Genomic DNA, 17,711 nt, shown 5'->3' on the forward strand with positions numbered 1-17,711 from the left:
TACACAGCCAGCGAGGCGGGGACTCAGCTCAAAGAGCCCACTGTTGGGAAGGGGTGCTAGCCCTGGAACTGGGGACCTCAGAGGTGGGATGGAGTCCGGGGTGGGGGGGGACTGGCTCTCTTCTCCTGGGAGTTGGGAGAGTGACAAATTTGAGAAGCAGAGTTAAACCAACAGAGCACATTTATTCTAGACAGGAGTCCACACACCCAAGGTTGTGTCTGGCTTATGTGCTTTCAGTGTTGCGGTAGCAGTGGTTCTGGGGACTCTGTGTTTGTCTTTCAGGGTTCTCTCGGCAGACCTGGCTTCCCCGGCTTGCCTGGCCCCCCTGGACTTCCTGGAATGAAAGGTGACAGGGTAAGATACCTAGCTGTCCAGAAAGTTCCTTATTTGGAAGGGTGATTTCTACTATGTTGAGAAACCAAGGTCGCTTTTGGCCCAATGGAGAATTTTTCTAGAAATGACCATAGAGAGCTATCAAGAAAGATATCTTAAATTACTGAGAGCTGAGATTAAGAAACAACAAAAAAAATCTATTAATATGGTAATTTATCAGAAGGGAAAAATAAAAGCTGAGTAAAGTAAACATTTCAGCTGTAATCACACATCCTATTTAGTTCTAAGCTTCCAGTCCTACTAGTTACATTTTACATGGATGTGATCAGAGGACACTTCAGGTTGCCAGTGCCTTTTTTGGACAACTGTCAGTTTCTCCAGGTCTGACCTGACTCTTTCTAGGTGGTGAGGTGATGAGGATTATTCATACTTGTTCCTATTCATCAGCCCATAAGGGGAGTTGGTTCGTTTTGAAATTATATAGTTAAAAACCTCAAAACACTGAAAAAGTATATTTTATTCATTACAGGGCGTAGTTGGTGAACCTGGTCCAAAGGGTGAACAGGTAGGTGCCATGTGTCAAATGCAGCGCTTAATGTGCATTAATGTGCCTTACCAGCAGGGGGCACTGGCTGACCTGCGGTGTGGGTAAAATGTGGAGGCTCAATGTACTTCACAGTGAGTGAAACGCAGGGTTTAATTTGGTCTGTAGCCTTATCTACCATTTTAATAAGCCGGAGCGAATGATGGCTCTGCCTTCAAGAATAAACATTGTCCTTCCTTTGAAAAGAATGGCCCTGTCTCTCTTACGCAACAGATCGGTTTACTCCAGTCTGATGAGGCCTTCCATAGCCGCCTCATAATGTTTTGTTTTTTCTTTACCAAGACCTTAGCAAATAAACGATGCATGTGAATTAGAGTTAGTCCTTGCCCTGGTGTTTTTTTGTTTGTTTGTTTGTTTTTTTCTCAACTCTAAGAACCCTTTTTAAATATTACCTAATTATAAAATTGGTGGATATAGTCATTAATCCTTACCTTTAGCAGAAACTCAACTTCACCTTCTGGCTTTTCTCTGGGCTGTTTTCTGGGTTGGACAAGCCCCTGACAGCTAGATAGGAAAACCACTGAGATCATTTCATATTTCTGCATGATCTTGGGGGCACCGCAGGGACTTTTGAATACTTCTCAATGTTGACTGGTTAAAATTGAGCCAAGGAACTAAGAACTTAAAAAATGTGATTTTAACTTTTAGGGTGCCTCTGGTGAAGAGGGAGAACTGGGAGGAAGGGGTGAACTGGTAAGACCCTTTTTTTTCTGGTTATTGATGGAGACTCACTGATTTTGGACTGTATTAGAAACATACATACTTTTTCTTTTCTCTGACCTTGCTATCCTTGCTGACTTCTTTAAAGGTAATATGTTTCTTACATAAGCTAAAAAACAACCCTCGAGAATCGCACCCAAGATCAAGTAAAGTGGAGGGGAAACACGGCAACATCGATAGACGTGGCCTTACGTGTTGGGAGGACAAAGGGTTCCCTATGGAGGGCATGTTTTCTTGTGGTTTTCCATGTAGACATTCAAGGTGATTCTTAGGTGGCTATAGACAAGTCTACGAATAGTGCCCATCACGGAAACGAAATTAAAGCTTTATTATAGTTTGTATTATAGATTATTGTAGTTAGAGAATTGAGGCTCCCAAGTTTGACCGTGGGTATTCTCCACGGCCTTTTGGAGTCTAAGACCCTCCAAAGAAGTGATTCCAGGTCCAGGGGAGCCTTCTGCTAGATCTCCAGGAAGGCAGGGAGCAGAGCAGGTCATCACCTCCACAGCACTGCTAGGTCTGCTGGTGCATCCTTTATGGTTATGATACAACGTAAGAGGACCTTGTGTGGAAACTTATGCTTGGTCCTTTGAGGGGTGTGTGCGTGACAGAATTCTCAGAAGATAGTTTCAGAGAGCTTTCAGTACAGGAGAAAATGCTGATAGTGTTTTATTCAGAGTTTTAGGATTTCAGTTAACATCTGAATGAGGCAAATCTTCCTAACTATTAAGTAAATTAGAAAAAGGGGGATTTCAATTTTATTTTCTGTTGAAACTGTTCATTTTATAAGCTAAGAGGATGTTTTATTTTTTAATTTATTTATTTTTAAATTTTTATTTATTTATTTTTGGCCACACTGTGCAGCTTGTGGGATCTTACCTCCCCTACAAGGGATCGAACCCGTGCCCCCTGCATTGGAAGCGTGGAGTCTTAACCACTGGACCTCCAGGGAGGTCCTTAAGGGGATGTTTTAAGTCGTCCTGTTTTGTAGTGGACATGCACTGATGTGCTAAGATGAGCTGAATTCATACCTAGAACTAGTGGTGGGAGATAGTCAGGGTTTTTTTTAAGCATAAAAGCATGCATATTTGGTTTGATAGACTTTTGGGGTTGAGTTTAAAAATATTGTTAGGGTTACAGAAATGAAGTCATCTGGTTTAAATGTCTATTATGTTTTATAACAGCATGCTAGCTTAATGTCTTTTGACTTGCACGTTTCAGTTCTCCACACCTAGCATTTTAAATCTGAATGCAGCCTTGGAGAGCTGTGGTTCAACCCTATTATTTAACAGACAAGTTAGCCAAAGGCTGGGAGGGGACCTGAATCCAAATTGTGAATCTAATTTTTTTCTGTGGTGTCATGGTTCTGTTCATGGTTTTCTATTGAGTTTGGCAGCATGATAAGCTTTTTAGAGTTTTTAGTAAACATTGTTCTAACATAATTTTGTTTTATTGATTTAGGGAGATATAGGATTACCTGGCCCAAAGGGATCTGTAAGTATAACGAACAGTAACGGTATAAAAAATAAAAATATGAATAAAGCTATAGAAAATGCAATGCTCTGCTTTATGAAAGCATTCTAGAAAATTCAATTCTAAAAGGATTTACCTTTAAGGAAATTAACACCTACATTTATTCTCTGAGTAGTGGATTAGTCCAAAGAAAAAACCTCACAACAGTGTAAATGGATCTGCCTTTCGACCTAATCAGTCTAAGGGAAGTTTTTTTTTTTTCATATTAAAGTGGCTCACTGAATATACGTCGTAATTTCTTCCACAAATGGTTTATTTTATAAGAACCGACCTGTGCTTTGCAGTGACAAGAACATAAGTGAATTTCATCGTCAGTCATAGCATTGCAAATATTTCAGCAATTTTCTTAATCTTCTGTGTGTTCTCGTTGGGGAAGTAAGATATAGGCACGATACCTAAGAAAATACAGATAATTATTAGAGCGAGAAAATAACCATCTCATTCAATTTATCATTTTACAGAAACAAAACTGATGTCCTTAGAGATTAGATGTATTCAGAATTACAGAAACAATTAATAGCAAATCTAGAATGGCTTGCTAATTTGAAAGGAACACACGTCTAATAAAATAAGAAATTTAAGATAATACAAGCAGAAAGGAGGAAGCTCAGACTTCAATCTCAAGTGCATCTATCACCAGTTTCCATGAATCTCCAAGTCTTCTTGTTTCTGGAATCCCCGCCCCTGACTTCTCTCTGTCCTGGTTCAATGTGTTATCCTCGTGACAGCCAATGTCATCTAGATGAGAAGATAAAGCCTACTATCTATTCCTCCTCTGCTTAAAACCCTTGAATAACATTTTGTAGAATAATTCAGACTCTTAGCAAATGTATGCAGAGCCTTCGATGAGCCTCACCAGCCTCATCTCCGACCTCTCTGGAACGTCATCTGTCTGTGGTTCTTTTTGCTTGGTACATGCTGTTCAATGCCTTGTGCACTTCTTCTAGTCCTGGACACTCTTTCTCTTTCCTTAGAATAGCACCTCCTACCTAAGCTTTTAGCCCCATCCTCCGCTCAGCTTTCTCCTGGAGGACCCACCCAGCCTTGGTTACAGTGCCCTCCCTGCCCTGGGCTCTTCACACAGCACTGAGATGGAAATTGTTACGTTATATTATCTTACCTGTTTACATACTGCCTCTAAACACCATGTGACAGTCTCAAGCTTCAAATAACATCTTTATGCCTAAGAATCTTTGACAGAAATCGTTTAGGATTGAGAACAATGTAAAGAGTAAACCTTGATAGAATTCGGTAATGGAAATCCTCCTTCACTGTCTAGAAATAATCAGTAATGTTCAAAGGTGAGAATTCAAGTTATAAAAGAAAAAAGTAGATGAACAATGCAGGTGTGAAAATGAGTTAATTTCATTTAAATTTGGATATAATACGAGGAATTAGCTCTTGATTCATCACCTCCCTTCCTACCCCTGTCTTTCCTGACATTACCCAAGTAATACAGATGAAATTGAAGTGCACCGTCCCAGAATCAGGGGACAGAGTTACTAACAGAAAAGCTTTTCCTTTTCTCGGTGATTTCGGCAAGACAAAGCTGGTAAGTGGGTGAGGTCTGCACGCTGGTCTCTACATCAGCGTATCCCTCCTCAAGTGAGGAATTCTTTCCCAAAGACCCAGGGCCCTTGTGACGTCCTGGTCATGTTGGCCCTTGATCTCTTCATCAAAAATGCCCTGCTCCTTGTTCTAGCAACATTTCAGATGTTGCCAGCAAGGTAATACCCTCTGATTCGGCCTCCTTTGTCTTCCACCAGCTCTTTAGCGCATTGTGAATTCATTTTGGCTTCTCCTCTGGGTTTTTTTAGAAGTTGCTATGGTCTTGCATACCAGTCACCCGACAGTTCCCCAACCTTCGTTCCATAACACGTGCTTAGCTTTCCCCCTTGACCCTGACTCTGGAAATCTTTTAAGCCATAATTTCTTCATAGAGGCAATTTGGACAGGTTGACTAAGATGAATATCAATTTTTTTGTGTATAAAGCACACTCCGTGAGCTTTCTTTAGATGTGTCTAGTGAAAGCCTTGCTTCATCACCTTCATTTCTTCAGTTTAAAACATTTGAGCTTTTGAACAAGTCGGCTTTTCCTAGATAAATGTTGCATATGCTTTATGAACATTCAGATCTTGAGCAGTGGTGTTCCCTCAATGTCTCCTGTGCATTTATCTTCTCGTTTTCACTCTGAAAACAGCAGTCCACTGAAACTACTTTGCCACAAATTCCACCAGAGGTAGTTTAAGAAAAAGTGAATTAATTTAGTCTCTCTTTAAAGCAGTTTTTGTAGATAAGGACTTTAAAGATGCTTTTAGTGGTCTGCTTTCAGAAGAAAAATTTAATTGGTATACGCTTTTGTGCCAAGGAAATAATTGGTTTATTTTTAACATCTTTAATGTTTAGGTTTTTAACTTCCTCAATACTTAGATAAACTGTGGACTCACTCTTCTTGTTCTGGCATTTTAAATGCATTGATTTAGTTTTATGTTAGTATTTTATAATTCCTGGATACATCTGGCTTCTTCAAACTCTCCAAAGAATGTTATAAAGGCTAAATAACTTATGTTCTTGGAAATATCTTTATTTTATGCTTTCTATATTGGTGATATAGAAGGTGACGTGTCTTGTGAACTCAGTGGCCTTTCTGTGGCCAGAAAAAGTTAACACGTTTTATTAAAAATTAACATGCTCTTAGAAGTGACTTAAAGTGTGAAGAATGTGGTTTTAAAATATATTCTTCCCATTAACATTTTGAAATAATAACTATACCCCAAAGAAAGATCTTTAAAACGTTTACTTGAACTGGAATTCTAAGAGATTGGAGAGCTGCTGTGTGGCATTACGTGTGTTTACCTTGAGGCTTTGTAAGCTCTGAGCAAACACGGCTTGGGAGGCAGAACGTAAGTAAACCCACAATTTCATGGCAGCGCTTGTATTAACATGAAGCAGACGCATTCCTTGTGTCTAGCCTGGACTAACAGTGTGCCCTTGTGTTCCAGGCAGGTAGCCCCGGGGAGCCCGGCTTGAGGGGACCCGAAGGAAGCCGGGGGCTTCCTGGGGTGGAAGGACCACAAGGACCCCCTGGCCCGCGAGGCGTGCAGGGAGAACAGGGCGCCACCGGCCTGCCTGGGATCCAGGGCCCTCCCGTGAGTGCTGGGCAGCCCCTGGGGTTTCCCTTTGGAGACTCCATCCCACGGCAGGGAGCGTGGGGGTAGGGCCAGACCTCAGCTCCTCAGCAGCATGGGGCCAGCTCTTCTGGTTCCAGCCACCTGTTTCCTTGCCCAGCCTGTCGGTTTACCATTGAACAATGTCCTCTTTGTGGTTCTGTGTACAAACTGGCTTTTGTCTTTTCTGTCCCAGGGCAGAGCACCCACCGATCAGCACATTAAGCAGGTTTGCATGAGAGTCATTCGAGGTAAATACATCATCGCCGCTTGACTTTTTGTGTGCTTTAAAGGCGGGGGATTTTGAATACTAGTAATTTCACGTCTGTTCTATACAATTTGTCGCCATGTGCAATAGCTTATAGCCTCAAGGAAACATAGTACCTTTCTGGGCTCGCCAGGATTTTTTTTTTTTTGCCAGTGTGGTTAATTTACAAGAAAGCATGCACACACACACACACACACACACACACACACACACAGATACAGACACCTTTTTTCCCCCTTTGGAACACAAATTCTCAGGCTCTTTCCCCTCTTACTATCCTACCACTTGGTGTGTACCTGGCACTGACCTAGGCTCTCTCTATAGATTATATGAGAAGTAACTGGCAGACTTCTGCCCTTAAGAAGCCTATGCCGATTTGTTTATTATTTGTTTATTATTTGATTCTGGTTGGAACCAATTCTCTCATGAAGAAACACTCATCTTTTGTGTGTTCAGGAGATAGTATAATTTGTCTAGTAGAATCATAGAGTTTTTCAGAATGAAACGGTCCCCTCTAAATTTGAAAACCAATATGGCAGACATCTTATCTTGAAAGGATATTTCCAGTTTAAACATTAAGTGTTGAGAAAATTATGACTTTATGTTAACTCTCACTTAAATAAGGCCAACTTAGGATACCTGCATTTGAACAATTTAAAAATCTTGTTGAGAAATGTGTTTCCAATTCATTTTCTCCTTCACACCCTAAATTAAAAAAAAAAATGACACTAAAATATTTCCCCTATTTTAATCGGAAGATGTTTTGTTCTCTATGGTTTTAGTGGATGTTTCTTAATCTATTTAATGCTTCCTGAAAGAGCCTACACAGTTATGAGTTTTTAAGACAGGCAGTGACCATTTCGAAGAAGCAGGCTTTCTTTAATGTCTGGTGTCTCTTCCAAGCGTGAAAAAACTTTTGAGAAGGAGAATGAATAGAAAGTCATGAATCCTCAGGGTATTTCATATTACTTAATATCTTCAAACTAAAACCGTGAGCCTAGGTCTCAAACGGTATCTCAGTACTAATTCTGGACAATGTCCTTGCATTTGAGAAGCTTCTGGGTGTCCACTTCTTCCTGTGTTGAGAAGCTCACTTTCTTTTCGTCCCGGGTTTTCAGGTAACCAGCCAGGTTCAGGTGACACACTCATCTCTTTGGACACCGCTCAGCCCTGAAGTTTAAGGTCTTTTATCCCCTTGTCTCAGAGCAGCAGGGTCCATCCAGGGAGGGCTGAACAAAGCAGCACCAGTGAAACCTCCTGGCAGAAAGCCCGTGGACAATGGCCCAGCTCTATTCAGGCCTCACCAGCAGTTTTGAAGCTCTGGTGACACATTTAGAAAAAAGGCACTCGAAATAGTTCTTTTTTCGTTCGATTCACTTTCATATTTCTGACTCACCGGGACTGTTCTGTTTATTATCTTTTAGAGCATTTTGCTGAGATGGCTGCAAGTCTCAAGCGTCCGGACTTCGGAGCCTCGGGCCTCCCCGGGCGGCCTGGCCCCCCTGGTCCCCCAGGCCCCCCTGGAGAGAACGGTTTCCCAGGCCAGATGGGACTTCGAGGCCTCCCGGGCATGAAGGGCCCCCCCGGGGCTCTTGGTTTGAGGGGAGCGAAAGGTAAGGCATTTTGTCCACGTGGAACCAGGGACACACACTGGCTTTTTTTCAGATGGATTCACTTGTCCTGAAGTGCCATGTATCTAGGAGACAAGAAGACGGATTGTTCTCTTACTGTGGTGACGGTAAAGATTAGAAAACTATCGTTTGATATTTTCTTGGCCTTGGTGTGTGACGACAGTAGACCCAATACTGGAATTAAGGTCCCTTGACTTGTGGTACCAATCTTTTACAGTTACACTGCTTTAATCATAGTTCAAGGTAAACTTTACAGGATCTGGTAAAGGATCTTTAAATTTTTTTTTTTTTTTTGAGACCTTAATATCATTGTAGAACTCTTCTAATATGGCAACTGGCCCTTGAATGTTATCTGTTACTTCAAGTAACAAAATTTGTTAGCAGGACATCAGAAAAATCACAGCATGCATCAAAGCCGCCTCCCTCTTCTTTTAAAGAGTGACATTGGATATCAGTTTTGCTGGGTTTTTTTTTTTTCGGCTCTGAGGTACAACTTTATTCCTTATTTAACATGTGAGAGGGTGTGAGGGAGTTTGTTTCTTCTCCTTTTATTTAAAGCAAGTTAAGCCCTGGAAACCGGTATTTTGTAGGCCAGCAGGATTGTGAGTGTGTTAGGTATTCTGCAGGATTTGCAGAAGAACTGGCTGCCTCTGATGGTGTTTGCTAGATGAGGTGAGTATGTCAGCATGGGGGCTGGTGGGCCTGGGATAATCGACAGAGGGGACTAAAAGTGCAGAGTTTCTGCATCATGATGAGTGACTGACAGCTCTCTGGGGAACTTCAGAAAACTGTGGCATCAAGAACAAGAGAGGGACTGTTGTTTTTAGGCAGTGGTGCTCCAATTAGGGATAAATATTATGGTGCTAATGGTCAGAGGTCAAACAAGATGCCTTTCGGGATCTGTAGATGAATGCCTGATGTGTTTGGTTCAGACACTCTCAGCTGGAACAGTGTTGTTAATTACGTTTTTTGTTTTTGTTTTTTTGGCATGTGCAGAGCTGCGTGTTAAAAAAAAAAAAAAAAAAGAGCCCTAATTGGGGCCTCCTGTAAACCTGGCACGATTTTCATGTTTTTGGAGGCTGGACAAAATCATATGGAGAGAGCTCCGAGTTCACCTTAAAGAGAACTGGACCTCTTCTCTGAAAGAACCCCTTAGCCATTCATTCATCTTGGTCCTGCTTTGAGCTTGCATTCAGGAATCCATAGCGGAGGTGCTCTCCCTGTGGTCGGGCCCCGTTCGCTCCGTAAACCATTCTAGGGAACTCCATGCTGTGGGCGGACTGCTGGCTGAGCTCGCCCTGTTGTGCCCCAGCCCACGGATGACTCCTCTGCCTTGGTGAGTTCACTGAAGTGAACTAAAGTACAACGGTTCCGAAAGAGTGGTCCCTGCAGCATCAACATCACCAGAGACCCCCCGAGTCAGCAACTCTGGAGAGGGGCCCGCAGTGGAAATGCACAAGTGTAGGGTGGTCCTTACCCTACAGGCAAGGTCCCGCCTTCCCAGGGAAGGACCACCTTGTAGGGCTAAGAGGATCACAGCCCTGTTTTCTCTGGCCAAAAGGAAGTCTCCATATTTGGGGCTGATCTTGACTTTGAGTTAGTAAGAGCCCGCTCCTGAAGTCCCATCTTATTTCCTAAGACAGGAAAATGTCTGTGTACTTGCTCCACCAGGAGAGCCTGCCGAGGGCTGCCTTCTCCAGCCTGGGCTCCACATGGGACTGACCCAAGGAGCTTTAAACACTGCTCACGTCTGGGTCCCGTGCCCAGAGATTTTTTTTTTTTAATTTTTTTACATCTTTATTGGGGTATAATTGCTTTACAACAGAGATTTTGATTGACTTGGTCTAGGCCCCAGGCTTTGAAAATATTCCCCAGGTTATCTGAACAAGCAATCAGGGCTGAGAAGCTCTGGAAACAAAGGTGACATGATCTGGACACTTTCCAGGAAGCTGGGAATCGCAGTGTGGAATTGTGTCTGGGTTGCGCTGGGTTGACTCCAGCAGTGAACCTTATTTTGAAGGGAAGAAAAATATATTCCTATATTTGGAACCTGAGAAGTGTCTCTGGCACTAAGTTCATTCATCAAGCAGAGTTCGATGTTATAAGGGGCTTCCTCGTATTTTTTCTGCGGTGTTTATGACATAGCCTATAATCTAGAAGTGAGATAGTTCTTTTCTTTTTTCTAAAGAGCTTTCTCGCCCCGCCCTTCTCCATACCTTTCTTGGCATTGGGTTCCCTTAAAGCAGCATCTCCTCCGAGTTCTACTTCTTAAGATTTGGGGTGTGGGCAGAAAGGAATAATCAGATTTTCTATTTCAGTTGCTGCTGTCATACGTTTGGAGATGTATGGTTTTAGGTAATTGGACTTGACCTTTCTTGTCCACCACATACATTAGCAGCCCTACTTAGTAGAAAACACATAGTGTTCTATTACCCAAAGGTAGTAAAACAAATTTTCCTTGAGAATAAGCACTCCACCATTTGAAACTTAACTGTTCCACCAATCAGAGAAGAGACGTGTTTCATTGTCACCTGTTGCTTTTTTGTTTTCATGCTTAACAAAGAAGGGATGGTGGACGTCTTGGTTTGCCATAGAGTTGCTTTGAGGGTCTTTTTCCAGAGAAATTCCTATGTAGATAAGTTTTATTAAAACAAATAAGTTTTACTAAAGCTTTTAACAGTTCAGGCTATGTCTTAATCAAATCACTGTTTTCTTCCTAAAAAGTTACTTTGAAAAACACAGTGGAACATTTTTAACAGGAGCTAGTAGAAAAAAGCCTCAGACCGTACTGAAAGCTTCCATCGTGTTTGTGTAGTTTTTGGTTTTCACCCACATGTTTTGCACACTTTTACACAAACGCATTAGAGCTGTGTGTTCATTTCATGTGACGCTTGAGCAGAAACACGAAAGGCACCTGACTGGCCCTGGGTCCACTTTACTTAGGATTAAGTCAGTCTTTCATGTCATAAATACTCTTTGTAAATGTTCATGGTTTGTTAATTTTAAGTCCCTTTGAGGAAGGCTGTGTGTATTTTTAGATCTTTTAGTGGGGGTCAAGCAGACGTGTCCCTGTGTTAACGAAGGCTGGGGAAAGTACACCGGGCATATCTGAGACTCACCTTTTCCAGTGTTAATCTGCTCACCTGGAGGTAGAGCATCAATTATAGCTTCCAAATAGATGAAATCGAGAGCAATTTTGGAGCAATGAGAATTTCTCTAGTTTCCCCAACTCTGTTCGTACAGAGCTATTTTTTGATTCAAACTGCCTATTCCCTTCATACCTTATCCAAAGCTTATTTTACAAGCTTTTTATATGTCTTTTCTGACAATAGGCTAACAAAGGTGGACTTTAGTTCCCTGAGCCAGGTTTCCTATGTCTTGAAGGAAGACGTGACCAGTGTTTGAAGAAGTAGATTAACCCTGGGGGTAGCAGAGCCAACACACGACGGCCGCTGCAGGTTGCAGTGTGGCTCTGTCCCGGGGCTCGTCGAAAATGTGTTTTCCCATGACTGATCACCAAAAAACAGTTTCAAAGTTAAGACAGGGGTCTTTTTTTTTAATTTGGAGAAAATGTTATTCTATATATCATACAGTGCTGTTTATTACTGTCACCGTGCTGTCTGTATTCCCTTTTTTCTGCAGTATCCAAATATGCTGGCAATGCCATCCGATGAATTTTTACTTTCAGATCTTGTATTTTTCAGTTCTAGAATTACCATTGTTTTCCTTAAGAGTTTTCATATCTCTCCGGAAACTTCACATCACTTCGCCCATTATTTCCGTCTTTTCCTATACGTTTGGTAACATATACTGATATATAAAATAGTCCTTTTAAAGAGACCGCGGTCTTATTCCTTGCAAACAACATTTTGAAGTTGGTGCGGCTTCATGCTAGAGCACGCTTAACTGTCACTATCGCTGTGAAAGTTGCATTTTAATTTATAATCTTCACCTCATGTCTTCAGAAAATGTGGCACATTCTCACTGCCAGCCTCAAAAATTACGAGGTGACACATTTAAATTGCTAAGTTAACAAGAGAGCTTAAGCTGTTAGTTTTAAAAATGTTAATTGTCGTATCTTCCTAATACAGTAAGGCCATACTGACGATGAGTGTAAGAAACAACTAGTTTATGTATGAGTTCAAGCTGAGCTGTACATCCTTTCACAGTATTTATAAAATTTAAATTGATTTCAAAATGTAGTTCATTCACCATAAAAATGTTCACACAAGGACATTCACAGCTAAAGTTAAAGTATGGTAACTTTTAAACATTCATGTCACAATTTGAGATTTTTGACTATTTGACAAATGCACAGATGGTTGTATAGATATTCTTCCTATTTTTGTTGTGCACTTGTGACTTTGTGTTTTAAATTGTAACAAACCTGTCGATATTCAATGAGGTTGGGCGAATATTTGGAAAAAGTGATTATGTATAGAATTTGTTGCAAAATGCTATTGCATCTTGTAACAATGTAGTAAAATAATGATATACTACTGTACTAATGGGATAGTAGAACTGGTCTTGTACCAGAAGCAGCGTACGTCATTTAGGACCAGTTAACTAAGGTATTAGGTCATCTTGTTCATGAGGCCAAGTTTCTAAGTTTGGTCTCTGCAGGGCCAGGATAATTCATGTAACTTTGTTCCGTGGCTGCCGAATCCCTGAATTCGATCAACTGTCTTGCAAACACACATGGTTGGTTGCAATCCAAAGTACATTCCCTATAAATAATGAGAAGTGAAATGGAGGCACTGATGACAACACACTTTAAATTTTGAAACTTCATTAATTTATTTTTGGTGATACTAAATTTACATTGTTCAAGAAATTAAAATGTCTAAAAAGATATTTAGTGAAGAGTGTCTCTCCCACCCCTGTCTCCCATCTGTCTGGTTTCCTTTATCCTTCTCATTAGGGAATCGCTATTATTAGTTTCCTACATACCCTTACCAGTGATGCGATAAAGGATCTATGAATATATTTATTTTCCCTACATCCTTTTAACAACAAATCATGCTGTCCTTTAGTAAGTGATCTGGGCCTTGCTTTTTTCACTTAACAATATCTTGGGGATCATTTCAAAGACCTTTCTGGTTCTTCTTCACCTGTGCATAGTATTCTGCTCTGTGGAAGTACCATAGTGTATTTAACCCTTTAATGGATACTTAGATCGTTTTCAATCTTCTGTTCAATTTTTTTTATGTTGGATTTGCATATTTCTGATTAAACTTATTCCTAGTTATTTAGTAAGTTAGTTGCTATTACAAATGGGATCTGTTTTCATGTTGGATCTGCATATTTCTGATTAAACTTATTTTCCTAGTTATTTGATAATTTAGTTGCTATTACAAGTGGGATCTTTGTTCACTATATCTTATCACTGATTGTTGTTTGTATATATGAAAATGATTGATTCCCATGTATTTTGTACCTTGCTAGTTTACTGAATTCTTTTATTGCTTTTAGTAGATTTTGAGTTGATTTTCTAGGGTTTAAGATAAGCAGTCATATCATCTGAAACTAGGGATGGCTCAAACCAAATAATAAATAATAATGATAAAGTGGGCATCTTTGTAAAGTTCTGACTATAATGGAGCTGCTCTGTGTTTCTCGTTAAGCATTATGCCAGCTTCAGTGCTGAGATAGATATACTTTATCATGTTAAGGAAATAGCCTGAGTCTTATTTTATTGACTGTTGTATCAGGAATGCATGTTTAATTGTCAAATATCTTTCCAGCATCTACAGATATGATCATTTGATTTTTTTCCCCCTTAGATCTCAATGTAACTTGATTTTTGCCTTGCTACCTACTTACTACGACCTACATTGGGGCAACTTCCTACTTTTTGGTTTCTGAATGTAGGCTTTGCTTTAAGTTTAAAAATATGGAAGTTTATTTTTATAGACATATAGAAAAATAACATTTCTCTAATGAAACGCAGGTGACATGGGGGAAAGAGGTGATCGTGGACCCCCAGGAAGAGGTCCCAAAGGTTTGCCCGGGACTTCAGGTCTCCCAGGTAAGAATAAGCAGGCTGAGGTGGGAACTTGGCAGCCAGCGGGTGGTCTGAATTGGATCACATTTTAAAGAACTGCTCTTTGTTTGCCTCTGTTTATCATGTGATGTGCAGTGATGGCTGGCATGGCTCTTTCAGGACCAACTTTAATGAGGAGTTAAACAGTCTGTAAATCACGTCTGTATTCTTTGAGAGAAAATACATGTCAGGGCTTGAAATATTACTTTCTTTTTTTTTTTTTACCTCTTTATTGGAGTATAATTGCTTTACCATGGTGTGTTAGTTTCTGCTTTATAACAAAGTGAATCAGTTATACATATACATATGTTCCCATATCTCTTCCCTCTTGCGTCTCCCTCCCTGAAATATTACTTTCTTGAATAAGTACTTTAAAAAATAGTGTCAAGGTCCAACCACAATGCACTCGTTATAAAATTCTGAATGAATGGGGTCCTGTCCACTTCTAGCCCAGTTGAGAGTTCCCTCTTCTTTTCCTTTAAACCAAAAAGTCAGAGCAGCAGGAAAACGAATCCACGTCTTCAGCTATTCGTGACGCATGGGGAGTAACTGACATCTTATTCTAAAAGCTTCTCCTTCAAACATCCAGACCCTCCAGAGGCCCACATCCCCAAATAAATAAACCTGAAACATTCCTACTCACGAAAGTCATGCCCAAGGATGCATCCCAGCTGGGTCGACCGAGGTGACAAAGTGGCCTCTGTGTGAGAGCCCGGGTCCTCTCACTGGCCGTCTGTTCTCTTTACACACTGGCTACTCTGTGGCCAGAGTCCAGGCTGCTGCACGTTGGGAATGACTGCCAGGTCCAACCACAGAAGCAGCCTCGCAGGCCGAAAGCCAGTTCAGTTGAAGAGCATGAATGGCCTGCAGTCTCCCAGCAAACGCTCTGATCACTGCTGGGCCAGGGCTCAGGAAGGGGCCCAAAGCTCTGGGGACACCAGTCCGGGGAGGGGGGCTTGTGCAGGGGGGTGCCCCACACTCCCACAGTGGATTTGGAAAACTTGGTTGAGGGAAATCTAGCAAAAGAAATGATCGTTTTCTAATTCTGCCAGAGGCTTACATAGCGGTTTGTGGCTATAATTGCAGCCTGAAGCATCATTGCTTTCTAATTATCCATTGCATTGCTTCTGGGTTTGGCTTTCTCATTTAAAAGAATTTTTAAAAAATGCGTTTGGAGATAGCTCAAACACTGCCTTTCTAAAACGGTGATTCATGGGCTGTCGAGATGTTTTCACAAACTGATAAATTTTTGTGATTGGAAAAGGAAGCCTTTATGATTGGAGAAGGACAGAAAACCTGGTTGGAGTTCAATGGGACCCAGACAAGAAGATTTTAGTAAACAATAAAGTCTGGATTCACTGATGGATGTTTAGAAGAGAGAAAAGGAAATAGAATTTACCGAGTGCGCTTCTCCTTTATCAATGGTAGGCATAGGAGGTTTGAAAGCTGATAAAATATCATCTTTACCATTTACTTAGTTATCTATGTATTTATAGGAGAGACTGACAATTTCTCCTTTGTGCATTTGGTTGACAAATAACAGTTCTTGGATAAGCAACTTGCACTATTAGCACGATTTTCCTTTAACAAAAATACATGATCATTTCTGGTGACTCTTATTTTTAAAAAATCTGTTCATAAACCCCATTTTGAGTTTAAAAATGGGAAGATCGAGAAAGACCAGCTTGGATTTGTGCAGTGTCCCGGGCTGCCACGAGGGGGCGCGTTATGCCTCACCTCGGGCTTGCCTGGTGCTCCGGAGCCCTTGCTCTGCCCCAGGGGGCTCCACAGGTTTGCTTGTTAGCACACCTGTCATCTGTGCGGGCGAGTGGTAAAGTAGGGCAAGGCGTCTCTGGCATCTCTGCCAGGCCCTCATTGCATTTCCTTTATGATAATGGTTCGATTTGTTGCAGCTGGTCTTGGAATTAATACTTAAATCTGATTTCTTAAAAAGCTTCGTGGGCTCCCCAGTTCAGGACCCTGAAACCTGCCCTTTTCCGTTTCCTTTCTGCCGTTTCCCAGCCTTGCCCCTCCCTTCCTGGTACCACTTGGAAATCTGGTCTTTCTTTTCCTGTGCTTTTGTTACATTTTTCATTGAGAGGATATTTGACATTATTTAGTGACAAATCGGAGTTACAGATTATTCTTGAAAAAATTAAGGCCAGCTTTCTGAAGCGTGCTTTACCACACAGGCTCAAAGGGTCCAAATTTATCAGCCTCCTTGAGGCACCAGCTGAGCTGGGGCTTTGGTTTTGGGTCAGCTCACATCCCCTTGTCTACACCTAAACGTACTCAGATGACAGTTTCCCAAATCCATCAAGTCCCTGAACAAGAGCTTTTAGGGCCATTCCGCCTCTAAAGTGAGTCCTCTGAAAGTGGACTCTTGGGAGTGTGGGTTCCATAAATCAGACATCTGGGCTCAAATCCTGACTCTCACTTACTAGCTTTATGACATTGGGCAAGTTCTTGACTGCCCAGTGCCTGTTTCCCCACTTACAAAAGAGTGATATAGTCAATAATCACATCTCTCGGAGAGGCTAATTCTGAGAACTAAAGAAAAATCAATCCAGGTAGCGTGCTTAGGACAGTTTCTGGCTACAGTGGGTGCTCAAGAAATGTTAGCTATTGGTACTATTATTAACGTAACAAATGCACTTTTGCGTTTTGAGGTAGATGAAGGTCAGAGGTGGACCCTAGCTCAGTCCCTGTGGCTTCTCCCCTGGCTCTCAGTAAGAAGACGCTACTCTTCTGTCATCCGGCACCACCTCTGACACCTCAGACCTTCCCTCCGTGAAATCTACTTCAACTCCAAATCACAAATGCAAAGTGCTGGGTCACAGTAAATCATGTCACTAGTTCATTATCCACTGAGAGGCTGGGCCATTTTTCATTTCCCCCGTAGAGCACGGAATGTGATTAGGAATGTGATTTCTGGTCTCTCACAAACATGACCTTACGAGGACTTCAGGACCTGGGGGGACCTTCACCAGGGCTGTGTTCAGGAACTCGTCCGAAACCTTCTAGGTAAATATACGTCTTATGTAAAGGAAGGAGCCTGCAGAACAGGATACTCTGTGACCCCCTTTGTTGTCCCGATTGTTGGATTTGGGACTCGAATTCTCCTGAATGGAAAGGAGATCCTTTGGTCATTCTTGGTGCTAACACATCTGATATCCTTGGAAAAAGGTTAACTAATACCTTCATGATCTATCAGTTGTCAGGATTGCTTTATTCTTTCTGGACTCTTAGTTCTCGGTCTCCCCTCCTTCTCTCAGCTTGTTCAGTGTTAAGTATTATGTGCCCTTCGGGTTTGTGATGGTGCATCGCCTAATATGGACCATGGGTTATTATTATGACCGTGACATGGACTGTCATTTTGGCTGTAGTGCCCTGTTGTCTAAACGTAGACCT

The 17,711-nt window shown here is 41.5% G+C and overlaps 1 protein-coding gene across 2 annotated transcripts in view; it reads left to right on the forward strand.

Moving 5' to 3' along the window:
- Nucleotides 1–17,711, forward strand: part of COL9A1 (collagen type IX alpha 1 chain) — an 83,767-nt gene that overhangs the window by 60,461 nt on the left and 5,595 nt on the right. For both annotated transcript variants that reach the window (XM_060167890.1, XM_060167891.1), the window contains 8 exons: nucleotides 283–354; nucleotides 863–898; nucleotides 1,586–1,630; nucleotides 3,119–3,151; nucleotides 6,194–6,340; nucleotides 6,555–6,609; nucleotides 8,051–8,239; nucleotides 14,208–14,285. In XM_060167890.1, coding sequence (XP_060023873.1) covers nucleotides 283–354; nucleotides 863–898; nucleotides 1,586–1,630; nucleotides 3,119–3,151; nucleotides 6,194–6,340; nucleotides 6,555–6,609; nucleotides 8,051–8,239; nucleotides 14,208–14,285 — 655 coding nt within the window. The remainder of the gene's footprint in view (nucleotides 1–282; nucleotides 355–862; nucleotides 899–1,585; nucleotides 1,631–3,118; nucleotides 3,152–6,193; nucleotides 6,341–6,554; nucleotides 6,610–8,050; nucleotides 8,240–14,207; nucleotides 14,286–17,711) is intronic.

Source organism: Lagenorhynchus albirostris, chromosome 12, assembly GCF_949774975.1.
Source record: "Lagenorhynchus albirostris chromosome 12, mLagAlb1.1, whole genome shotgun sequence".
Taxonomy (NCBI): Eukaryota; Metazoa; Chordata; class Mammalia; order Artiodactyla; family Delphinidae; genus Lagenorhynchus; species Lagenorhynchus albirostris.